The sequence below is a fragment of the Myiozetetes cayanensis genome, unplaced genomic scaffold (assembly GCF_022539395.1).
Source record: "Myiozetetes cayanensis isolate MyiCay16 unplaced genomic scaffold, myiCay2020 scf13, whole genome shotgun sequence".
Taxonomy (NCBI): Eukaryota; Metazoa; Chordata; class Aves; order Passeriformes; family Tyrannidae; genus Myiozetetes; species Myiozetetes cayanensis.
Window position 1 is genome coordinate 12,414,487 of NW_026086937.1, and position 15,534 is coordinate 12,430,020.

The 15,534-nt window shown below is 45.6% G+C and overlaps 1 protein-coding gene across 6 annotated transcripts in view; it reads right to left on the minus strand.

Moving 5' to 3' along the window:
* Window positions 1-15,534, minus strand: part of IL1RAP (interleukin 1 receptor accessory protein) — a 49,205-nt gene that overhangs the window by 18,648 nt on the left and 15,023 nt on the right. For all 6 annotated transcript variants that reach the window (XM_050308236.1, XM_050308238.1, XM_050308237.1 and 3 more), the window contains 3 exons: window positions 14,246-14,313; window positions 2,368-2,653; window positions 1,434-1,626 (listed from right to left, as the gene is read on the minus strand). In XM_050308236.1, coding sequence (XP_050164193.1) covers window positions 1,434-1,626; window positions 2,368-2,653; window positions 14,246-14,312 — 546 coding nt within the window. In that variant the 5' untranslated portion in view covers window position 14,313. The remainder of the gene's footprint in view (window positions 1-1,433; window positions 1,627-2,367; window positions 2,654-14,245; window positions 14,314-15,534) is intronic.

Below are 15,534 nucleotides of genomic sequence, written 5' to 3' on the forward strand. Positions count from 1 at the left end.
TAAGAGAGAGATCTCTAATCCAGAAGTACCTTTGCAATTAAAGTGAGCATCTCAGCAAAGAGATGAGTAAAATGTAAGAAAAGACAAGAAGAAAATGATGATGTATTCACAAATGGATACTAAGACTAAGGGACATGTCCCCTGTTGATGTCCATCTTTTGGGACTAATCAAGTTGCCCTGACTGACTTCAGCTGAGGCCTCAAAATTGGCAAACAGCAAATGAGAATCTGCAGTACAGAAATCTTAATAACTCCTCTCTTTCTGTGAGGCAAGGCAAGAAAACGCTGCCAAATACCAAGCTAGAGATCCCTTTTCAGAAAGGGGTTATGCAGATAATATCTTGATTGTCATAAAACCCTAAGATGTGCACATTTTCTAAGAGATTATTTCTGAATGGTACATTTCCAAATCAGATACATCCTAATGGGGCAGTTTAAGACAGGGGTCATATACCATTTTTAATGATTTTTATTAGGCATGAGATGACTTGCTGTCTGAAAAATCACTTCCAAGGGGCTTTTTGTTTCATTCTGCTAATTGATTGCCGAGATGTGAATTTCAATGAATGATACAAGTAAAGCATTTAAACTACTGGAGTGAAACTGCTCCTCTTGGATACAAAAGCAAGTTTTTCCTAAAGGGTTTTAGAGTAGGGCTTTTCTTTTGGGTCTTCTTTTTTTAATTATTTTTTAAATGAGCAGATATATTTGTTGACAGCTTAATTATTAATTTCACTTATACAGAACCTCCTACTTAGAAAGCCAAAAGCACCTTCTAAGCAGTTATTAAAGAATTCACTCCTATAACCCCCTCTGGCTGTGCATCCTCTGAGAATTCTTATTCTTTATTGACTAAAGGCACCTACCTAGAGAAAAACAGCGAGATCAAATTTAATAAAATTGAGCAGTAATTCCATAGGCAAGAGCCTGAGGATGGCTAGAGACAGTCTACTCATTAGAACAGTATGGAGGGTGGAGTAGGGATGTCTCAATCTTCAGAAAAGAAGTTTGCTGAATTGTGTCAAACAGGGTCACCTATGGGCCTTGCAGAGGCCTCATTTTCTGACCTTAGAGGATTTTCATTAACAGGTGGGGGTTTTTTTAAAGAGTGAATATGAATGAGTTTCCTTTACAGGGATAGTAAGAGGTTCACACAGCAGGTCAGGCATACTGCCCATAACTGAACTGAGGCTCCTAAATCCCTGCTACAGTATTCTCCACTTGTGCACTCAGGTCAAAAAAACTTCAGCATTAGCTCTCAATTCCCTTCCAAGAGCAGTTTTACCATCAAACTCAATGGAAACAAAGCTCTTTAAATTAGTAAAGCTTCATTTGCGGCATCATCACTGGGAAGACTCTCAAACATGCTCCATGATTCTCACATCAACCACTGTCTTTTCACATACACCACTGCCCATGTAAGTCCTTCTCACCAAGTACCACTTGACAGTTGGTGTTACACTGGCAGGGTAAAAACCATCAATATCTGGACATATGATCTTCTGATTGGTGTGCTCCAAGTAGAACATCTCTTCAGTGGGTTTTATTGAACTGCTCACACAAGAATGCTGGTCTTTTGGAACAACCTCCAAGGGAAACGCAACTTTGCTGCAGTAGGTTGTATTTCTAAGGACAGATAAGAATAGGACTGATTAGTTGAAACTTGTTTACTCCTATAGCAGTGCAATGAAATTAAAATTACATCTGCAGTAAGGAGCATCATAGCGCTGATGTGGTAGATACAGCCTTAGCTGACTTATTTATAAATGGGCAAGAAAACCCCATCAAAGGTGGCCACACAAGCTCAGAAAAGCCTATAAAGACGACTAACAATCAGCATCCACTCCCCCGCTGGTAAAGCAGATCATAGGGTCAAAGACACAGACAAGAAACAACGTAAGATCAAAAAGAGCTCTTGCGCATAGCAGATGCTATGTTCGTTTTGTACCACACTCAGAGACACTTTTAATTTCCTAGAAGTCTGAATCTCATGAATCTTTGCCAAATTAGTGTGCAGTCAAAACATTACCCCTGCATCTGAAGCTATTTTTACTCTAGACATCCAGATCACTTCTTAATGGTGAGCGCCTGTGGATTTTGCCATGGGCTCAGCAATAATGTTTTCACGGACACTTGCAGCAAGCAAGGAGGGGCACACTCATTAACGCTCGCAAGGCTCCAAGCATTATTGCGATGTAAATTAGCTCAGCACTGAGCCATCTTATAATTGTAACATTCTTTTCCCATTAATGCTCATGCAAATGGTCGTCTCCCTAAAGAAAGATCTGGTGCTAACAGTGCAATTTCCCCACCTTCACAGAAGTCCTTCAATTGCACTGAAGACAGGAGCTGCACCACACAACCTACCTGAGCATGCAGGTATAATTCCCAGTGTCATTGAGGAGAGCAGGCCAGAACCACAGGGTGTCTTTATCCTTACTGATGTGATTGTCTGGGAGACGATAATTAATGGGTTCCTCCAGATCCCGGTCCTGCGCGATCCTGTACCAGATCAGGGTTAAGCCAGCAGAATGGGCTGTGCTATAGTTGTACTTCAAGAAGGTCTCAAAAAGTGGGCATTTGATCCTGGCAGGTTCCCCATCATAAATCTGGATCTGCTTCATGGTATCCACACCCCAGTCATCGCAGCGTTCTGCAGCCAGGAAGAACAAGGTGGCTTAGCTTGCAAATCTGCAGGACAAAAAACAGTTCTGCCCATGCTCCCCTCAGCCCTTGGTCCTGTGTCCACTAAAATCAGAGGTAAAAACAGTGTTTTCAATGAAAGCAAACTGGGCTTTTATAAAGCAGAGCAAGAACACTGTGTTCATTTCTGCAGAACCTGCAAACCTCTGCTTTCATTTGTACACCTCCTACACTTCTTCCAAGCTATTTATCTCTCATCAGGACAACAGAATAAGATATTCCTGCACAAAGCCAGGCTTCCTAGAGAGCTTCAACAAAATGTAACACAAAAATCTTGTGTGGGAAGATAAAGTTTAGATGAAAACAATGCCAGAGGTGTGTGTGCATCCATACACAATGGTAGGGAAGATGAAAATAGACATGTTAAAATAAGAGAAAAAAAAAAAAGGTAAAAAACCCAACACAAACATCAACCCTGCCCTAGAGCTATAGATTACTGCCCCTGACAGAAGCAGCTGACTGTGGGTTCCAAAAGCAAGAACTGTCTTTTCTGTCTTACCTGTGCACACTATGGTAACACAAAGAGTACAAGCACTAATAACTGACACAGAGCAACTGTTTATAGTGAAGTTTAAGAAGGGAGGCTGAGGGGCAGAAGAGACTGTATGGAGAATGTAGCAGCAGGTTCTCTTTGAGAATTCCCAGGCACCACCCATGTGTAATTTCCCAAGCACAGTTCAACAGGCTGTGTGGCTCACCGCAGACTTGGTCTGACAGAAATTGGCCAACATGAGAAAAAGCTGTGCAGTGCCTTTTTTTTTTATTTACTTCTTTAAAAAAATTATTCTTCTCATTAGCAAATAGTTTCAGGACAAAAGCACAGTTCAAACCCAATTCCCTTCTGAGTAGTCCTTTCCATTCAGTTCCTCCTACCCATCAGGATGTCCAGTGAGGAAGGGACTCAGTGCAAGCAAAGCATGGTACCAGGGTGTCAGCAAACCTGAGAGCAACCTGCACTGTCTGTGCCAACTGAGACACATGGAGAAGCTGCTGTCACTGCATCTCCTGTCTCCCCACGCTGACGAGGCAGAGCACAGCATGGCACACTTCCCAGTGCATCTCTTGTAGCTGCTGGGAGGCGTTTGCCAGGGCAGCCTGATGTCTGAGAACCCAAAATGAGTCAAAGAGGAGAGGGGTGCACTGCCTGCAGCAGTCCCTGGGAGCAGCGTCTCAGCACATTACAGTCTTACCAGAGACAACACTAGAAAGCCTCTCCCGTTTGCAGATATTAGAAGAACTCAGACCAAGAGGAAAAACAGAATACAATATGTTCTTTGAGCCAAATTCTTCTGAACTGACTTCACAGACCCAAAGTAGGATTTCTGGCATTTATTCTTCCTTAAATAGACAGTGGGATGTAGCTTGGCCCCAAATTCATAATTAATTAAAAAAAGCAAAGTGATAAACCTTTGAGAAGATAGGCCTGCCACACTTAAAGGCAGTGATGCTAACTCCTGTGGCTCAGCAATGGTTAGTCATGGGGAGGAGGAATCTGGGCCAGTAAGAATAGAAATGTTTTCTGGCAGGTTTGCACATAAATGTAAATGCAAGCTGCACTGCTCCTCCTGTGGTATGCTGAACACCCATATGACAGAGTGCTACTTCTGGAGGAAGAGAATGAATTGGGCTAGGAAGAGGCAGTGAAGCTACCCAGAACACAAATATTTGCCTGTAGAAACCACAAACCCAAGTGCCATTGTTTATTATCTAAAAAACATAGATCTTTCACAACCACACAGCATCTGTTGTAGTTTTACTGAAATGGGAAAGATTTTTAGTGATCTTTTTCATACCACCACATAATTTAGAGCGTGGGGGACTGCCCATTCCCCATCCGAGCTGAATCAGGGAAAGACTGTCCCCAGCATCTTGGGACCTGCTGAAAAGGTAGGTCCCTGAAGTGAAGCATCCCAGGAACTTGGGAGACAGGAGATAAAAACAGGCTTGCCCCAGAACTTGCTCTCTCTTGGTACCTGGGTTTTTGCCTCGCTGGAGCACTGCTGACCTTTGGAGCCTCTTCCCTGGGGACTGACCTCTCATTGGAGGTCTTGCCTCCCAAACATCTTGTAGTTAAACCAAGACAAAATCACATATTATGTCTGCTACCACAGCCAGAGCCAAGGCTCATTCTGAAAGACCAAACCATTGTTGGAAGTCTTATACCATGGGAAGGTGTATAGCTGCCAGTCACCGCCATGATCAAGGCTAACTGGAACCAGTATGCTGCTTTATGCTGGTGAGGTCAAACTACTGGATTAGGTATGGTCAAGTGTCCATAGACTGGCAATGAGACAAATGAGCCTGCAGAGACTGTCTGCCAACTGCATGATAAAGCATGGACTGCTACTCATGGAGAGGGGACTTTTTTTTTTGTAAAGAAAGGCTCTCCCTCTGGAAAGAGCAAACCTGGGTCTATAAAGAGCAAACCTGTCTATAAATCAGGGCACCTGGGTTCTCTTCCTGGCACCTATCTTCTCTTGGGCTGCATAAAGGTAAACTGTCCTTATTATTTCAAATGGCAGGACTGGGGAGGGAGAAAACTATATAAAACATTACAGTACAGAAATTCTTAGAGTCAAGATCAATGAAATTTGCAATCCTGAGCAGCTCTTGCATTTTGCAACAGATCATAAATCGGCACTGTAAAACTACTTACCCATTCTACCTGAATGAGTTATTGAAAATAAATACAACTATTTCATTTTTTTTTCTTCCTACATTTCTCAAAAGCAATGCACAGGCCTTGTCTTCTTGGGTCAGGCAGAGGTGACTGTTATTGTTTTACTATAAGAGCTGTGCCTGGAGATTTTGTCTCAGAGCTGGCTAATTAGCCTGGCTTCAGGAACACTGTCACAGCAAAGAGCCAGTGCTAAGGCTCCCCATATGCCCTTACCTGTAGCTGCAAGCACTGAGCTGAACCCCCAAAAACAGCACATAACTGTGCTAGTATTGAGCAGCTATACCCAGAGCACAGGAGCAACCATGCAGTGTGAGATCAGAGGCTGTGTTTGCCACCTGGTTGGCAAGGACTCCTCCTGGTTGCCAGGGCAAAGCCACCAAGCACAGCTCCGAGGGCTCAGGGAGCAATGCCATAATATAATCAATGCCAATCACTTACAGCAGAGATGGAAGAAACACCCCAGGCTGCAGCAAGAGCTCTTTCAGACACAAAACACCAAGGACAGAAGTTGTGGTCCTTTGCACAGCTTCCCTCCTCCCTGTGCTATGCTGACAGTAGCACTGCTATTTATATCTTTTGGGGTGTTTTATGACCAAGATAGATGGGCTCTGCCTGACATAATGTGTGAGGACTGCAGGGCATCCCTCACACACACATTTGCGAGCCTGTTGCTCCCTAGCTGTGAGGGTGCTCTTCTCCCTGTGCCAAATAGCAACCTCTGACATGGGGGCACTTCTACAGCAGATCCCAGCACAGGAATCATACCCAAACAGCTGGCTGCACTCCACACACATGCATAGAGAGGATGCTCACATTATTATTGCTATAATCTTATTGTATCCAACAGCTTCCCCTCAAAATTTTGTGCCCCTTCCACTATTTTTAGCTCTATTGGATATTCAGAGCCTATTTGCTGCTAACATCAGCATGCAGCTACTTGGATGTCAGTCTGAACTGGAGATAGCCTGAAAAAAGTGGCATGACTCTACAGTGACCCTTCACTGGCATAAAGCAGCTACCACTATGAAAAAAATATATATATATATATATAAAATATCTATACACACACATTGATATATCCTGACTCCAGTAACAATAATTGAGGGAGCATTGCAGAAAGAAGACACAAGGATCCAGTTCTCATTGTGAGAAACGGCACTAACTTCTGTGGTGCTGTGTCCATTTGCAGCAACTCACACTTGTTTTCATTGGCTTAGCCTAGGAAGCAAATTTCTTCTCTCCTGAAACATTTCCTGCACAAAACACCTGCTGGAGTTAAGAGCAGCTCCTGATTAAATCAAGTGGGATCAGCATTCATGCTGTGACTTCAGAGGTTTGCTAACAAATGGAAACCAGCGAGGAGATGGAACTATAGTAACTCCAGTCCCTTCCACGCTGAAGCAAATGGAGCACTACACACATACCTGAGGGACACAATAAAATTCTCTAAAAATACACCATCCCACAAATGTATCTTCCTAGAAACATCTCTGCAAAACACTTTCGAAAGAAACCACCTTGTTCTCATTACCAAATGAGGTGCACTGCAGATGTCTCAACTGACCCCTCTTACTGCTGAATGCTCTGCAATCACACAGCAGGGCAGCCTATGACCCATAATACCTACTTCTGAGAGACAATGCAAGAGAAAGGCAAGAAACATTCCTGCTTGCAAAGGAACGTTTTTCCTGCTTCACAAAAGGGATGAAGATTCTACAGGGTGGAGGGAGGCTGAATGGTAAAAGGAAACATCCCCCCACCCCCAGCATTAAAGTACAGGCAAAAGGCTGATGGTAAGGATGCCCATCTTGAAATCATATGCCTTGAGAGGTGCTCCAGCTCTCAGATCATCTTTGTGCCCTCCTTTGGACTTGCTCCAACAGGTTCATATCATTCTTATGTTGGGGACACCAGAGCTGGACACAGAACTGCAGGTGGGGTCCCTCAAGAGCAGAGAGGCAGAATCACCTCCCTTGACCTGCTGGCCATGCTGCTTCTGATGTGATCCAGGGCACAGTTGATTTTTCGGGCTACAAGCCCACATTGTGGGGCCATATCTCAACAGCTGCCTACTTTCTTTATCTGCCCCTGCTGCATTGTCTGAAAGCAAAGCTGGTATGAGTCAGCCTCCACCCAGGGAGTAGAGCAAGGCCAGTGGCTAGCTCGATGCACAAATCAGCATCAATAAGGCAGAAACAGCTGATCACGCAAAGCAGTTAAGCAAGAATTAATCACTACTACCTTAAAAAAAAAAAAAATTTCCTCTCCACCATCTTTCAAGCTCAGTCAGTGAGAAGGAAGCAGAGGAAGCCAGGCTGAACGGAGGAGCTGCACTGTGGGCACAGGAGGAACCAGCTGTGGCCACCATCACGTGTGGGTGCGCCTTCCATTTATGCCAGTGCCAGGAGCACCCTCGCTTCTACTGCAGTTTTCCTTTCATACACCCACCCTGCACAAGACCACACCATGCTCCCTGGCTGTGTTCTCTGCTCAGCAGCTGAGCAGGGCAGTGTTCCTCATGTTGCCTGTATCCCATCTGACCATCCAACACGATGGAGGGAGAGAAGCATGGAACAAAACAAATGAAATCTGCCCTTAAGTGCGAGAAGAGGCACAGACCCAAACACACTGAAATTGGTGGGAATGACACAGAACTAGGTTAGACATAGCAAAGATGAACTAGCTCTCACCATTTGCTCCCACTGTTTCTGCAGCAGGGACAGTGGTCAGAGACCGACTAAAAACTGGTCACAGCTCAACTGCATTGAGGCCGTAGCTGCCTTGGAGGCTCGGCCTAGAAACTGTGTGAACTCTGAAGAAATTTATAATCTGACTTCCAGTGGAAACACATCAAAAAAGGCTAGTCATAGCCTTTCTCCCACTGCCTCTCCAGTAGAACAAGTAAGTGGAAGTGATCCTGGCAGAAACCTCCTACCACAGCCCAGCCCCATCCATGTGGTTCTGCTGTGATGGCACTGGTGACATGGTCTTACACTTCTCCCAAGTCTCACCATATCCATCCTGTTTTGCCACTGAGCTGTGATGACCTCACAAAAGTAGCTCCTCTGGATGCTGCACACAAGGATGGAGTGCCTCTCTCCCTGCCCAAGTGCTTTTATCATTTAAATAGGTAGGACAGCTGAGAAAGGGAGAAGGAAAAGTACTTTCTGTTGCAGAATGGCTCATCGTTTCAAAAGCACTTGTACATTGTGGTAAATTAACTTTAGATCCTGAAAGTCTAGTTTAAACAGGTGTGACAGCCTGTCTCTCTGCCAAATTCATGAAAAACAAGCTGACTGCATAAACTTGTGTTGACTTCAGAGGAAGCAACCAAGGCATGACATCCAAAAAAATGTATGGAGCCCAAAGCTTCTGACTCTGAATCGCCTTATCTCATCAAGCACAGCCTGTAACATGGGGTAGTTATTTGTGTCTTTTAAAACTCCTCCACAGTGAGCTTTATGCCTTCACTCTCTATCTGTGCATAAAGCTGTTTACTGTATGTGGCACAGAGTATTTTGGTTACCTCCAGCAACTGGGCCAAAAAAAAAAAAAAAAAAAAAAAAAGCAACTTATATTCAGATTCCTCTAGCAAGCTTGATATATTTTCCTGAAGGCTTTCTTTAAATTTGAGATCAAAACGATAAAGTAGGGGTATGAACTGCTTCCCTGAAGGATAAGAGGAGCAAATAGCTACTTTCCATCCTACTTCATTGAGAAAATTTTTGCGTGAAGCAAAGAAGAGCAGCATGGGAGGAGGAGAAATACACAAAACAGAACACCTCATTGCAAAATCATCTGTAGGAGAGGTAGCACGAAAAGGGGGTTCACCCAATTAGCGTCACCACTGAGCTTTGCTCAAGCTGGCAGGGGCTCTTCTGTGTGCCTGAGACACCAAGCTGGGGTTTGACAAGGTCCAGGCTAAGTTCCTGGCTCTGCCAAACCATGCAGCCTAGTTACTGTGTTTAGCCAGGTGTTCTGTTGCCTGCTTTAAAATAGTCAGTGATTCTGCACTGTCCATCTACAGGGATGTCTGCATTACAAAGGTGCTGCAGCAACTGTCCTTGGGCGAGGATGGAAACTGAAAAAACACAGCAGGCAATAAAATGCACCACGAGGGTCTACAAGCCCAACAGAGTCACTTGTGTGCAATAAAATGTATGAGACTGGGCACACAACTGTGCAGTGTGGGAGAGGGACCTGACGGATAAGGTGGGTAGGAGACAGGACTCCAGTGTCCCCTGATGCCCTATTTGATACACACAGAGGAGCAAAAGTGACTATTCAATACCAAATCAGCAACACACCCAAAAAGGGCTGCCTTCCTCCACACATTTCTGCACTTGAATGCAGATAGGTCACATCGCGTTGACGCCTGCACAGAACTCACCCCTCACAACCTATTTCCTCAGCTGACAAGAAGCAGACTGAGGTCTTATCTCCTCAGCGGGCATGACTGGCTGGTGCAGAGGGAGGCTGGCAGCTGCACTTACACGTCTGCACCCAGGTCAGCTCTGCAGGTTTTATCCTAATCCACTTCAGGGCTATGCACCTTTCAACACCCTCGGTGTCGAATAACTTCGTGCACCCAAGTGCCATAAACTTCTACAACCACAGTAACTCACAGATGGGTAAGGATGGTTATAAAATTACATCCTAAATTAGGACAGCAAGAGGCTGAGATTGGAAGAGTAGAAGGAAGTTAGGAAATCCCAAGAGAAGATTATGGGGGAGGGATTTAGTCTCTTTAGAAAACAATAATGCAGTTTAATCTATTTTTCTTTTGACTTTACACACCAAAATAAGCTTCTCAGCTTCTGGGGCTGTCACAAATCATATAGAAAATAAGGCCACTGGAACCCCATCAGTAGAAAAAGAGCTATATAGTAATAATCCTGAGGAGCTGCACAGGGCTTTCCATCTTCAAAGTGCTTTACAGACAGTAATGTATTAATCTGCAAATTTCCCCTGGCCATCAGCAACTGCTGTGCCTCTGCTCAGTGCGACACAGACAGGGAGTGCAGATTGGCCCTTGGGAGAGACGGCTCAGGCGGCAGCTCTGACCTCTGGAGCCTGACCTCTGTTTCTTTCTCTCTGAAGTTGCAAGTTCTCTGCTCCAGTCACCACCTGAATCCAGAAGCACCGGTGACATCTGGCACCTTGGAGCCAACTTCGGAGTGGACAAAAGCAGTGCCTGAAAGCCTCTGATATGGGGGAGTGTAAAAGACATGCTCACAATCCAGCAAATAACAGCAGAGCCTGAAATAAAGCTCCCAGGACAGAAGCTCCTGGCTGCCTTACAGCCACTGTGCTGGGGTGTCATTCTGGGTAGAAGCTGGCTTCAGTCCTGGGTTCATCCTACCACACAGCCCATCTGATAGTCTGAGAGTTCCCCAAGGGAGCTATTAGAGGCGTTCCTATGCAAACACATGATTCCTCCCACCAAAGGACTGCACAGCAGGTACCTGCTAACATTTTATACATGTCCTTCAGATAATCAGAATGAGGCTTCTCCTCCTCTCATGGCAGCAACATTCTTCTGCTTTTGCAATTCCCTAAGACAATACTCCTAACGTCGATCCCCTCCCCAGCCCTCCCCCTGCAAGAGCTGAGAACTCTTGGAAAGTAAGAGAGCAGCCTGGTTAGCAGAGAGAGGAAAATGGAACAAGGAGCACAACTACAGATATATCTTCTACATAAGTCAGTATCTAACATTGGCTAGCTTTGTTCAGAAACAAGAACATAACATTATTTTGTATTCACACTGGCTGTAGTGTTCTTTGTCCAACTGCTTTTTCATCTCTTTTAAGCCAGTGTATATTTATATAACTTCAGTAGTGTCAAAGAAATAATTCTAAGACCAGAACTGGGTCCATTGGTTTTTGCAATGCTTCTCTGGATATCAAAACATCGGGTTCGCTAAGTATCCTACAACACAAGTGCAGAGCCTTATTTCCATCTAAGGATGGCTTAGCTAGGCAATGAAAGCAAAAGACCCCAAACACCATTGCAAACACTATGCCAAAGGTCACAAGTAAGGAATTCAAACCCATGCACTGCAGATCACGTACACTCAAGACCAGAAAAGATCTACCCTCACATACAGTATGAGCGAATAGAAGACTTAGGCATCAATTCAGTCTCAGACTCCACATCTTTTACTCTACACTACTCAGATCACATTTCTTTCCTCATACAGTTTGCACCTCCCTTCCAGCAAGTGATTTTGTTTCAGCACCAGCCTCCATACGCAGCAGAAACAGCAGCGCCCAAAGAACAGATGTTTAGAGCCACAGTGCTGTAGGCAAAATCTGGGGGGGGAAATAAAGTTTATGGATTTGCCTCTCCAGTAGGAAGCAGAGTAAAGCATAATGCTGAAGCTTTCTGACACATTGCCAGGGAGACTGTCATCTGTACTGGTTGAACTGGATGGAAAGGCTGCTTGCATCACAGCCAGAGCAGTGCTGGTATTTTAAAGCTGAAATTTAGCAAGTGTTGGCTCTGTGAGCTTACAGAGCAGATGAGGAGCCTGGGACTCAGCAGAACTGGTACCCCTGGCTTGGGTAGTCCCTGGTCAGTGTTGTTGACCACAGTGCTCCACCAAGAAGGATGGCAGAGGCAGGAAAAGTGGCAACAAACCACAGAAGGACTCCTGTCCCTGCCTCCAGCCTTCCTCAGTCCATCCTGGGCTGGAGAGAGAGCTTGTCCCAACAATACAGCATTACATGACTTAATAGTCAAACCACAGAAAGAGATTCATCTGAAATGACAAATCCCTACCAAGTTACACGTGTTCAATATCCCAGGAGCCAGGTTCCTCATTGAGAGCTACCTATCTCCATGGCATTGCTTGGCTTTAGGCAGCCACCGGGGCAGCTGTAGACAGCCCTTCTGCATTCACTCCAGATAACCTCAGCTCTGCTCCCCCCACCTACGCTCCCTCCTCCTGAAAGAAGAGGCAAACTCAAATGCTGCAACATTACCAGAGCAAGTCTGGTCTTCCATACTGCTCTGTATTTACAACTTTGCAAGGGTAAAACGAACTCCAGTTGCCTTTTGGTGCCAGCCCCAGGAAACCCTGCAGTGTAACAGAGGGCTGCACAGACAGCTGCCCCTCCATCCAAGTACAAACAGCCACCCAGGCCCAACACGAATAATGAAAGACATTTTGACAGCCCAAACTGTTTTATGATGTCCATAGCATAAAAAGGAAGTTCTGAACTGAGGTGTGTGTCTGACACCCACAGACCTCCAGATAATTAAATGCATATACTGCATTAGATTTGCAGGAGAAATGTATTTTAACTGATCACGTGTCTCATGCATCACCCTTTGACACTCATGTTCTTGCAGCACTCTACAAGGGCTCTGACCATCCTGTACAGAAAACCTCTGCTAAAGGAGGAATATTTAAACAGTACTAGACACCCTACAAAAATGCACGGAGGGTTCTGGTTCTGCCAGATCAGTTGACATGAGCCTGTGTGTCCCAAACACCAGGGTGCTCATTTCACAGCTCACAGATGACTGTATCAGCTTTTAGAGTAGCTCTAACATTTCCTGGGCAATCCTGGTTCAATTGCACCTACCTCCCATTTCTGAAAAAGCCCAAGATGACTGCACGTGGGGTGTTGCAATGCTGCCTCAGCAGGAGGAGGATATTGCGTTGGTGGAGAGTAGAACAGCACGTCCAGAATCACATGCAAAGCAGGGATTTTCCCACCGAGCAGCAAAGATCCATGTCACTGCATCCCTCCTTCCCCAGGCGCTCCTGCTCCCTGGGGTTTAGCAGAGGAGACCCAGGCCCATACATTCTTTCTCCTTTGCTGTTTCCCCACTGCTCACCACTTCCACCCAGCCCATGCCAGCCAGGATGGGACATCCCCTACTGAAGACCACGGCCTGCTGTGAATGCCTGCAGCCCTTGGGCAGCCCAAGGAGGAGAAAAACCTCCCAGCCTCTGCAATGAACACTGCACTGAGATGAACCTTGCTGAGGTGCATGATGTGAATTCGGCCATGATAATTCAGTGTGGTCCAAGAGGGAATGACACAAGAGCTGTTCATCTGCTCAGGGTATTATAACTTACTGTTTGCCAGCGCTGCAGAGGGACAAAGGCTCATGGCGAGGCTTGTCAATCCCTTGCACAGCCCTTATTTCTGAACATTTCCCCCACAAAACCAGCGCCTGTTCTTTCCTCCCTCCCACTTTCCACTCGCCTCCTGTAAATCATGCTGTCTCCTTCCGCCCCCAAATAGGAAGTCCGGAGCAGAGACATGCACAATCTGCCTCTTCAGAAGAGCTGGGCTGAACGTGTGCCAGAGGAGCTGCGAGCATGACAACATATTTCCTGTCAGGAAAGTGACTCAGTGAGACGGGTATCAGAGCTCCTCTTACTCCAGAAGTTCCCCTCTCCCCTTGCATTGCTGAGGCATGAGTCAGAATTGGAGAGCCGAATCTCAACCCCCTCTGGATCCAACCAGGAATCGCAGAGTTCAGGTTCAAGTCTGGGTCCTGCTTGCAACTCAGTGACAAGTCATCACCACACAAAAGGGGAATAAGGATAATGACCAAGTGGGCACCTTGAATTGGCAAAGCACTTTTAGGTCAAGGAGGTGCTTACTCCTATTTGTTAATGCATCCATTTACACCATGCTTGTAGCCTCTATACATGAGCACTGTACAATACCCCACTGAACTAACATTGTGTTCAATACTTTGCTGAAGCATTTTGCATACAACCCTTTAATCCAGAAATGCTGTAAACTCTTAAAACTCACTGCAGACAGTTTTCTTCTCTGGCCTCAGGCCAGCTCTTCCCACAGTTTAATTGGGCAGACCCATCGCATGCCATGTCCTTACCCGAGCCTCTGCCGAGGGTGACCATGGACAGCCAAAGTGTAACCAGCAGGACACTGACCATCTTCATCCTGTGAGACAAAGCACACAGAGTTTCTGGTTATCTGACACTGTTTCATCACTGCAGGAAATTTTTCAACCCTGAGTGTGTGTGTTTATCCCTCCGTCCTCCCAGTGATTCTTTAATTCTGGTATGTTCTTTTTTTATTTCATTAAGATTCCTTGACAATAGTATCTGCGTGGCAGCGTTGCTCCGCCTGCAGGCAGCTTGCCAAGCCTGGGAGGTGACGGCTCTGAAGAGGACAGCCCAAATCACTGACTTAAATCACTGGAATAGTCTGTATCCGGGATCACAAGGAGTAAAATAGGCACTTGCAGGCTAGACATGCAAAGCTTTGACTCCCAAAACACCAAGGTCCTTTGCCAAGACCTCATTCGGCTCATTCCTAAGAACAAGTGCAGAAAGCACTTGTGACTGAGCAGCAGGGGCAGCACAATTGCACTGAATATGTGTTTGACAGTTCAACAGGACAACCACACCAGTGCAGACCAAACTGGCAAGGTCTGTTGCTGCTGACCTGCAAAGAGCCTGGTTGCCAGAGTCCCGACTGCTTCACTCTGCTCCTACAGGCAGTGGAGGTGACACAAGGCCTCACCAACCCCTTCCAGTCAAACCCTCCTTTGAACAGCCACCTCACAGGAGTAAACAAGCATCAGGGTTGTAGGCTTTTCAGAAGAGATCTGAACAAAGGCTTATACTTTCTAAGCAGCTTTGATAAGCAAAAAACAATCCCAGACTTCCATTCCTGCTACAGAAGACAATTTCCTGTAATTTGAGATAAATGTGCATTGCCAGAGTTTTACTGGCTGGCCGCTCTGGTATCTGGCATTCGGCTCTCAGAGCTGCTCACTCACCGGAATTAAATCTCTCTCTGTTTCTAGGTTTTTCAGGATGCAGCTTATAAACTGACATCTACTAGATGCTTTCATTAAGGGGGTGAAGGTCGCATTTGATATTCCTGGGTGCTGTCAGATCACAAAGGGAGAAGAGATGGTTTAAAGGCTGAACTTCATCAAAGCATCTCAGCTCCACCGGGCAGATGCAGTAATGAGCATGGTGATACTGTCAGGAGTGTGCTCACAATATGACAGGGAAATCTGCTCCATCGCGGTGGGTTAAGAGTGTGGGGAGAGAAGCCACAAAGCTCCTTTAAACATGTCCCTCATAAACCTGTCCAGAATATATGCAGTACACAGAAGGGCTTTGAGCATAAGCAGAGAGCACCTAAGAT